General features: G+C 42.8%; 1 protein-coding gene across 1 annotated transcript in view; it reads right to left on the bottom strand.

Moving 5' to 3' along the window:
• Window positions 1–10854, bottom strand: part of cntn3a.1 (contactin 3a, tandem duplicate 1) — a gene marked incomplete at both ends in the record, with an annotated part of 105448 nt that overhangs the window by 51786 nt on the left and 42808 nt on the right. The window contains one exon of the mRNA XM_080014578.1: window positions 1–111. This exon is cut by the window's left edge and continues 93 nt beyond it. Within this exon, the coding sequence (XP_079870704.1) occupies window positions 1–111 (111 nt within the window). The remainder of the gene's footprint in view (window positions 112–10854) is intronic.

Genomic DNA, 10854 nt, shown 5'->3' with positions numbered 1-10854 from the left:
GCGGCTCCACCTTGGCGATGTACAGGTTCCCTGTCTTCTGGGACACGAAGCGCCGCGTGTCCTGGATCACGAAGGACGGGTACTGGTTGAAGATCCACGTGTAGGTGAGCTCTGGGAACACAAAAAGCAAAGGTTGAGGCCATTGGAGACGTGGATGACTGTCGTGCGGAATATAGAATGGATACGCCTCCGCAATATCGGCTTCGCCATATAATCATCAAATTGAGGTTCAGTGCAGAATTCACACAATAATATTAGTGCACATTAAATAGGGTTCTGACAGCTAACTGTTTGATTTATTTTAAAATGATCTTTATTTATTCTGCATCCCTTGGGTTAGGCATCCGGGCTCCACTGCTCATCCCTCCCGGCGTCGTGTGCTGCAAACATTGGCACGGAGTCAGCTTGAAATATAGGAGTGATGAGCTTGACCATTGGATAAAAAAAAATTGATCCCAACAGATGCAGGGGAGGTGAAATGGGTGCAGCAATGCAGGCGGCAAGCAGGTAGGGCAGGAGGGACCGGCTGCTTAAATAGGCTGACCAAACAAGTGCCTGCGGCGTTGTCTGACAGAACCAGCTGCACAAGCAACGCCACATCGATGCAAAGCATTACATCGTACCAAAACCTCTACTTTTCAAAACCTCTTCTCAAATGTCTCATTTTATATCTTGCGAGAAATGTTAGCTTACATCTTCTAATGATCATTTAATTCGTCCGCAAAATGTTGCTGTGATAGATAGATACTTCAACCGGGGGGGGGGGGGACTGCAGTGTGACAGCAGGTCTCGTCATAATATAAGTCATATAAAAATAAAAACAAAATAGAAAAAAGGAAAATGGCAATATACAATAAACCTAGGTGAAAGAATTTCAACGTACAATAAACCTATTACATAGCTAGAAGATAGAGAAAATGGAAATATACAACAAACCTAGAAATTAAAAATAAAACTAAAAATAAAAATATTGAACAATAAAAGATGTGTAATATCCAACAACCTAATGATAAACAATAAAAAAAAATATAGACATTAAAATAATCAAAAAGCAACAAATCAAACAAAAACAATTATATTCAATTCTCCATCTCCTCCATCCCACAAGGAACTAGACAACGATTCTACACCAGTCAGGTCATCATAAAAAAAAAAAATGTATATAAAAATGTAGAACTCTTGAACACTGTAAATATTTTCTTCACCGGCTGAGGAAATTTGTGATGAATAGTTGTGTCCTCACCACCTTCCAAAAAAGAATAAACCGTGAGACCGTTGTTTTCATCCCATATCGCTTCTAAGCTGGTATAGTTTAAATATAGTCCATTGTGAGATGCCTTCTGGGAGGAAGAAATTAGAGGATCAGACGCACTAATTTTTGAACATGTTTTCTTTTTTTTTTTTCATAAATTATTTTATAAATCATCCTGGCCTTATAACTTATAACTTCAAAGAACCTTGACAAGTGAACAGCAATTACCCTGGCTCACTGCCGGGCTGAGACCCTAGATTAATGCCTTTAATGTGATAGAAGTCTCACAGTGCTGTTTCATCGGAAGGACGGTGTGTGACTGATGATTTTGATGAGATTTTTATATCTTTGTCTATTTTCAGTGACGCCGCGTGCGTGACGGGATCTCAGTGTGTGACGCGTCCGCAAGGGAAGCCGACGCCTCTTGATTTGATCTGCTGTGAGAGGGCGTGTTTCTACGTGATTTGATTTATGTATTTACGCTGTTTCTATTGTTGCTGTGCCGGCTTCTTTAAGGCGTAGAGGAGGACGAAACACAAAACAACCTGCTTCCGTTGAAGTCCCTTTATGGCTGTCAAATAACAGCAAGGGGCCTAAATCAGCCCTTAACAGCATATCTAACATAAAATTGTGTTACATCCAATAAAGTGAATGTTTTCTGCATCATGCTGTTTGGGGGGGGGGGGGGGGCGGGGTCCCCACCTTGTCCGGGATTCATATTTCACGAAAAACCAAGTTTCTGGAAATGACTCCCGGTCCCGTATCAAGCGCTGCATCAACAGAGCAGTGGGTGGCTTGCTCTCAGTATCTGCAACATTATAAAAAAGGAATGATGGTGTTTTGACATATTGACACAAGGACAGATTGCTCTGGACCATATTGCATCCCTGTCCCAAAAGCAATCTCATCCGTGGGTAAAAACCTGTCTAAGCCATGACTCGGCACATCAGTGCTCGGAATAATTGAGACATGAGCTTGACTCTCATCTGAGTCAGTATTCTTCAGCGCATCTGGAAACTTCTCCAGCCAAAAAGGAATGTGTGTGTGGTTTTGATATATTGCTGCAAACACAGCAAATTGCAATATGACATACTATCATGGAGAGCTGTATTCAGGAGAGTCAGCACGCTGGTCAGAGGAGGATGGTCACTATAATGCCTGCCTATGGTGAGCAGTAAGGCATGGCCCAACTAACTCCCCTGGTCCACCCTTGAAAAACTACAATAACAGTATAACCTTTGAATGAACAGGAATGGTTCCCAGAGCGGACATGGTGGTCCACTGTAAGAGCACGTGGCTCCACCTGCAGCTTCCAACTATGGATTTTAAGAGCCACAGGGGCAGAGGCACCAGGATTTTCAGTGGCCCCATCTGGCCACCCCTATCAACAATTTCTGGGGGCGCCATTGCACAGGGGGGAGTTGACAGAGCTCACCCTGGAACTTACAATGGAATCAAATGGGCCAAGGTGCCATGACAACCGCAACGGGGGACTGGCCGCTCCCTCTATTCCGATCAGTAAGCGAGGAGGCTAATGATGTTTAGTTTAGCAAGAACAGACGCGTAGGCGGTGGAGGTTGTCAAAAGTTCCATATTCCCTGATCAAAACACCCATTGTGTAAGGGCATTCAAGCTATTTCAACACTGGGTTTACAGTGGTAATACGAAACATTATTTAGTAAAAAAAAAATATATATATATGCTATATTTGATATTTATCCTATAATTATTTCGCTGGCCCTTAATTTAAAAAAAAACCACATAAAAAACGGCAATTCAATCTATTTGCGTAATGCATGTGCTCCTCTTTATGTCCATTGTTGGTGGCAGGGTCCGCCTTTCCCGGCAAGAGTGCAAAGATCGGGGCACACAAATTGTGGGAGAAGAGGGGGCGTGGTTAAGCCACGTCTGCAACGAACAGGGCTGGCTTGGCTCCGTATGGCGCAGCTTTACCGGGTCTGCCCAATCAGCTCCTTAGCTCTGATTGGTCGGACCCGGCCGGGAGAGTTTTCATACATGCTGTTCTGTCTTTCAGCGGAGATCGGGCGGTGCAGGATAAATTTGATTAAGCAGCGTCTTGTGGTCGGAAAACTTTCGACAGAGAAGAATATTCACGAAAAAAGTATCCCCACCACCTCAAGTGACCAAGAAAAACAAAAATCAACCGATCAGAAGGGGGGCCGATTGATGAGGGTAAATCCAGATATTGAAAACAAAAAAAATGTCCACTTTAAAGCTGTTACTGAGGCTGGCTGCTTCCAAGAGTCAGAGGTTTAAAGGTGGTTGGTTGGGTGGATGGGTGACATTTATCTGTCAATTCTCTACTCATAAGATCAAAAGCCCAACACATACAAATGTAACGTCGTGATTTTGCGTTGCAATGTATAGAATCTTGTTTTGATACATGCGGTAATACATTCCATTATTGAAATGATGTGCACCTAAATTAATGTTCTGCACAGCTGCAGAATGCTGCAGGAAACCGGATTAGAATTTCAATGTACTGTACGGCTCCGTCGCCTATTCCATGTCGGCAGCAACGTCTTGAAACTTGAGAAGAACTTCTCAGAGTCAAAGTCTACAAAGAGAGAAACCTGCAATATCTCCCACTTACATAAATAATACATCCCCACTTGCATCCTGACAAGCCCATACATATTTAATGGCTGTTTTTGAGACAATATCTTCCAAAGGTGCAGCGTACGACAAAAGGGGAAGAGCAACAAATAAGAGTTTGCTAATTGACTTGTTAAAGTTTGACGGTGAGAAAACAGGAAGCAAGAAGCAGGAAGTGGAGAGCGGTTCTGCAGATGGCCTGTAATGGAATAATATGATGGTGAGTGACAGCGAGTGGCGGCTTTTCATTGTCTTTCCATTTAGCTGTTGTATAATGAACAGACAGCTTCAATTTCCCCTTAATAGTTTGGAGAAGGGACGACAGATTGAACATGACAGTCCAAGGACACGCCCCATCAAGACCAGGGCCCATGTGAAAGTGGATTTTCTTTTCTAAATATTGAAGTAAAACTTTGCGTTTTCGGAGACCTTTCTGCGTTTGCCTGCAGCTCGCAGACGGACGACTCGGGGTCACGCACGCAGGCGGGGCTACGAATCCACCGGCAGCGATGCGTGTTGTTACCGGCTCTGTTTGGGGTTAGATGCACCGCCGAGCTGGAGAACAAGTGATTTTAGCATTGGGTAAATCTAAAAAGGCCCTGCCTCCATTAGCGAAAGGAGGTCAGATGCATTAGGTATCGGCCCGGACCACAGCCATTCAGGCCTCTCAGCGGCGAGGACGACACACGGAACGGGATGTAACGTGAAGGGAGCTCTGCGAGGCAAACCCCTTTCACCAGTGTTTTTGGGTCGTACTTTTTAAGTGCTGCTCCAGACCACCCCTATAGAACTTTTGAGAGCATCTTGCCCATGGCAAAGGCCCCCTCCCCCCATACGCTTCCTTGTAGGCTTTGATCCATTGTTAAAAATGAAAAAACGGCCCCTTGAATTATGCATGTGCCATTGGCATCCTTTTAAAGAGGGTGACACGGCAGATCCTTATGTAGGCATACGGTATGATGGTGCTGATGGTGAATTATGACCCTGTCACCAGGAACGGAGTTAGTGATTTGGGTGTCTTAGGCAAACACAGGTATGGGGCATTCGGCGCTGGCTGTTTTCACTTCATATTCTACCAAAAGGTATTGATGCAGCTCAATGTTAATTACGTGTAGGCTATTTATTCAATATAAATTGCATAGAGAAACCGAGAATAAAGAGCTTAATTCTACCTGGATATTTCCAAAAATAATAATGCAACAATTTGTAAATCATCTTTTTATGTTTTTTATATTATATATTCATATATTATATTATTAAGTAGGGCTGTGAAAGGATTAAAATAATAAATCATTAAATCATGATTAATCGCATGATATTCGTGTGATTTATAGCACCTTAATTGTAAAAATGTTTTTCTATTTAAAAACCATTGCTTTTGAGTTATTGCTATAGAGTACTATAAAGCTCACATACTATGATTTGGTTATTGAGAACAGAAATATTAAATAGTCTTTATGAAAATGTATTTAATGGCATATTCACTGCTATCTTTCTCGTTTTCCCTTCCACTGAGCTCATTGCCAAGACAAGAAAGCCTGTTGACATGAAATGCTTTATTAAAACATGGAAAACAATAAAACAAAAAAACCCCATAAATGAATAAAATAAAGAAATAAAAACAATTTTGCTGCAAACTCCCTGCCAGGCCAAGGTAGACCCCAAGGGGGCTGCGGACCGCAGACTGGGAACCCCTTGGGTAAGTCTGTGTAACATGGAGCTTTTTATATTCGAACGACTGTTACGTTTCGATTGTTGGTTATAAAGTATTGCTGTCAAAGAGTAATTGCACTTTGAAAACCGCTGTGTTACTTTGCAGACGGTCCGTAATACACCGGAAATGAGAAGTACATGAGAATATCAGTTGAATATCTGTAGAAATCACAAGTTTTCCGGGACATTACAAAACGGGAGTACATCAGTAGATCTTTCATAGAACTGAAGGGTCTAAAGTGACCAGATGTCCCTGTTTGTCTGGCACTGTCCCGGTTTCGAGCTGTGTGTCCCGAGGCCCGACAGAGGTTTTCAACATTTAACATTCACCGCCCTGCCCCGCCCCATCAAGCAATTATTTTTAAAGCTGATCGCTGTTGTTCTGGGCGTCGCTGTCGGAGAACTGACTATCATCACGGAAAATGAAGTCCAGTACGCGCTGCTTACACTGACTTGGATCGATCGCAATGGTCAAATTAAGGTTTGTGATATGACTTAGGGCTTCCGCCACCCGCCTCTCTTAATCCATAACAACACGGAGATTAAAGTTTCAAAGACAAGTGAAACCGAAGGCGTCTCTTCTTGTTTATGGAAGTGATGTCAGCTTTTCTTATTTGTTGGTATACACCCCCTCCGCAATATTTTCTCTGTGTGTGTGTAATAGTAGTATGATTTAAAGGTTGAACTCTATCAAAACGGTTTCACATTGTGACTTCACATCACATGGAATATGGAGGAATAATCTTCACCTGGACAGTCGCTTTAAAGGAAGCGATCGATCGGCATTGTTCAGTTTCTCAGTGAGGGAACTGCGTTTCCCCATGTGATCTAACGGGAATATTTAACTCGACGGTTTAACATTTATCTATTATTTATGAATCAAACTTGGTTTTGAAAATACATTGAGAGAAAAAAACACAAAGGAACACGAATTTGGAAAAATCAAATTTTCCTTCTTGAAAGGTTTTTTCAACTTATTTGGCGGGAAACCGACAATATGTGCGCGACAAGTCGGGTTTTGCTGCGGTGGGTTACATATATATAGACACACACACACACACACTGTATATATACTGTATATATAATATATAATTTGACTGGTGATGTGAGCTTCCTACACCCGTTCACACTTTAAAAAAAAAACACTCCTGATAAAAAAAGGCACCATGGACATCAAGGGTCAAAGGGGCAGCCCACCACGCCCTCTACACTTGCCTGCTAAAGGTCCATATTCACACCCGATAACAACACGACAGCAGAAACAAAAAATAAATAAAATACTGTATGTTTTGCAATCGCCAAGTTTTATAAGAGTAAGCAATTTGAGTGCTCTTGCCAGCGTCGCCTCGCTCCTTCTCCTGACATAACTCTGTACTTCACAATCAGACAAAACACTCTACTGTTCAGTTGGTGATTACTCACTGCGCGCAGCATGGCTGGTGTTGGCTCCCCGAAATCACTAATTTCCTTAACTACATCGACAAAAGCTCCACTCACACTGTAACATCCTCCCTGTTGTCAAGGTTACACCTGAGGATAAAAATACTTATCTCTGATTCATGTCTGACTTTTAATCCAAGTATTCAGGGGAAAATGTATTGCTTTCCGAATAGAGTGCTGAACGAGTCTGTGTGTGTGTGTGTGTGTGTGTGTGTGTGTGTGTGTGTGTGTCTGTGTGTGTGTGTGTGTGTGTGTCCGCGTATGTGTGTGCGTGTTTATCTGTGCGTGTGTGCATACGTGCGTTGATGGTTGCGTTTGTCTTGAAGCAAAGATGATGGAAAATGGAGGATAATTCCTCTTTAAGCACATATGCCATCAATAGGCATTATCTACGATGGCCTCTCCCCCGAAAACCCTGAAGAGAAAATGGCTCATTTTGTGTGTTTGGGTCTGTGCAGAATGATCCCTCATGATCCAAAATGGGACGACTGGGGCTATTAGCGCAAATGAAAACAAGTCTGTACATCGTGAGTGGCCTTGCCACAAAAAAAAGGGCTCTGGCTGTGTCCATATAAAAATCCCTTTAATGCGAGGAATAAAGCAGAAACTTTGACCCCGATGGAATGCAAACAGGGGGGAACGGTTGCCAGGTGTAAAAAAAGAAGAAAAAAGTTGTGATTCTCTGAAAGAACATTTCTCTTTATAAACCCAGATTTTTTCCAAAGTATTTGTTAATACTTTGGAAAAATAAATTTGTTAAATTTGATCGGAAATGTTTCACTCAAGTAATTATTGTTAAAGTAAGATAATAAGATAATTCTGATGAGATGATTGATAACTTTATTCAGCTGGGACTTTATAAGAAACAGCCATTAAATGGATTTGCGTTATCCATGTGCTCCGCTGTATGTTGTGTCCATTGATGGTGGCGGGGTCCGCCGCCTTTTTCCGCCGAGAATGCAAAGATCGGGCACGTGCAGGAAGTGAAAGGCAGGACGCAGCAAGGTTAGTTGCTTGCTACAGGTAGCGGACCAAAGAAATAAAGTAAAACAAGTGGTCAGAAGAAGTCAACGTTTAAAGAAATGTTTTTGAAACAGAATTCTGGAACTTTTTGTGGAATCCACAAAAAGATCTGACGGACGATCCCACGGTTAACCACTCTACAATTCAGCTAAATAGCATCAAGTGACCGTTACGTCTGAATGTTTTACAGTATGTGGCTGTTCATTTGTGTGTCTGTGTGCAGCTATGAGCTCACATTTATTTATTCCGGAATTACATATAGTAGGAAAAATTAGACCGTGTAGGATTTTGTTTTGCAAGCAGATGATGATAGAGGCAGTTTTTAGGATCATTTATTATTGGTGACTTTCTGCATCCAAACCATTCTGAAGCCATGCAGAATTTTGGCTGAAATAGTTGCAGGTAATGTCCTAAATTCAGGATCTCAGGTTTGTCACTCAAAGCAGCAGAGTTCTGACTTCAAACACCAAATGGAAACAACAAAAGAGGAGGAAATCCTGCCCCATAATAGTTAAATCTGCTTTTATCTCGGAGAACAGCCACTATCAGAAGACGCAGAGACCCCGACAGATCTGTGATAAATTATTCAACTAATTAAATTTTACTTTTTAGCCCAAAAAAATATGTATACTTTTAAAAACATCTTGAATATTTACTGAAACCATCCGACTGGCTCTCGCACAAAGGGAAACATCAAAGATTGGGAGAATATTTTTTTTTTTTTTGAAAATCAGTTAAAAGAAGAAAGTTGATGAATCGTTAATCCCCAGTATGAAGAACGTGTCCCCCACCCCCCCCAAAAAATAAAAAAAGTCCATTATTGAGATAGGGGTAAAGCCGTGACAGCAGATCCCCCGACCCCGCTACATCAGCCATTTCTACAGTTCGAAACACCAAAATAAAAGCAAGAAAGGCTAGAGGAGGAAAAACAAACTTATTATCTGAGTTGAGCCACTGGGGTTTTTTTTGGGGTTTTTTTTTTCGGTGACACATTGTTTTTTGTTGTTGTTTGTAACCTGTACTCTCAGCAGGCTGGGCATGCAACAGAGTATTTGCGCCATTGCATCTAGGACAGAGTCAGTCTGCAAGTGGAGTTCAAGTTCTCAACCTGCAATGCAACTCTTTCTTCTCTGTCCTGTGGACGACCTGTAGGATGACCCGAGCACCGTTTTTTTGTTACGCAGAACCACCACCGGGCTCCCCTTTTTTGGGGAACGATCTTACCGTGTTTCGGTCTTTAAACGACTACTCGCGACTTCAAGAGGGGGAGAATCACCAGGGGGGAGACGAATAAACAACAACACGGACATGGCCCCCATCCACGTGGCCGAGTGCCTCGGTGCAGGACACCAGCCCCCCAACCCGCGACACCAGCAGACAGCCACATATGTGGGCCCTCCAGCACTGCCGGCACCTGCCGCAGAGCAGCCACGCAGTGGGAGCAAAAGCCGACAGCCACCTGACCTACTCCCACAACCGAAAGCTAATAAGATAATTATGCTCTACATTCTTGAGTAGTTTATTATTATTATCATTATTATTATTATTATTATTATTATTATTATTATTCTGTTATTCTAATATTTCTTTTATTTTTTACTTTTATTATTATGAATATGAGTTTATTTCTTATTTCGTCGTCTCCTACTCTTACTCTGTACTTTAAACTTCCCCATTGAGCTGCTGCAACCCCTTAAATGTCCCTTACCGGGGATCGATAAAGTACGATCCTATCTAATTGTATATTATGGAGTGGTACTGAAGACACAGGAATGGATCTGTGCTGCTGCTGCCGTGTGTGGACCTTTGGTTTTCCTTTGCAAACCAATTGAGGCCGTTTCTGCTGAGCTCACGGATGTGAATGTCAGTGTGGCGGTAATAGTCCTTCTCGTAAATGTCACATTCTACAGGGCTGAATGGAATGGAAAAACGGTGCAACGCGAAGAATGAGAAGATGGACTTATACTGATACCGGAATTGTGGGACGAGGGTCAAATAGGAGTTTCTAAACGGCAGCAGGTACCCAGTACAAACAAACACTACATAGTCAAAAATATGTGGACACCCCTTCTAATTAACGGATTTGGCTATTTCAGCCACACTCATTACACATCACATAGAGCCAATTTTTGCCCCCGATTACCCCCTTCCGACAATCATGAACAAAGTCAATTTTTTTAAATTGTTCTAAAGATTATCTCGCCAGATTATCCTGTGGTGTCAGGTATGTTACGAGTGTTTTTTACTTCCCTGAGCAGTCCCAACTGGCGGCACTGATCGCAAATCGCAAGTATCAAACATGTTCACTATTTCCGCTCCGACATCCTGTAGTGCGGGGGATCCCGGGGATGGACGCGACTGTGGATTGTCACGGGGTGCACCTTAAAACCGCCTGTCCTGGGTTGCAACACTCACTGCCGAGCTCCAAACTGCCTCTGGGAGCAACGTCAGCACAACAACTGTTGGCCGGCAGCTTCATGAACTGGGTTTCTACGGCCGAGCAGCTGCACGCAAGCCTAAGATCACCGTGCGCGATGCCAGGCGTCGGCTGGAGCGGTGTAAAGCACGCTGCCATTGGACTCCTGAGCAGCGGAAAGGGGTTCATACGGCGGCATACATGTGGTGTATCTTAGATCCAAAACGTGTTCACTCTTTAAGAATCCTCCTCTCTCTACATGTTTGGAGCATGTTAGATGCCTCTCCCGGAGAAAATGGATTGTACAATCAATCAATCAATCAATCAATCAATCATCACGCCCTCTTGACCCTGAATTCTCGGATGGGTGCTCGGTATCGGGCCGAAAATTGAC

The sequence above is a fragment of the Zeus faber genome, assembly GCF_960531495.2.
Source record: "Zeus faber genome assembly, chromosome: 15".
Classification (NCBI taxonomy): Eukaryota; Metazoa; Chordata; class Actinopteri; order Zeiformes; family Zeidae; genus Zeus; species Zeus faber.
This window is presented reverse-complemented; position numbering and strand designations above follow the sequence as displayed.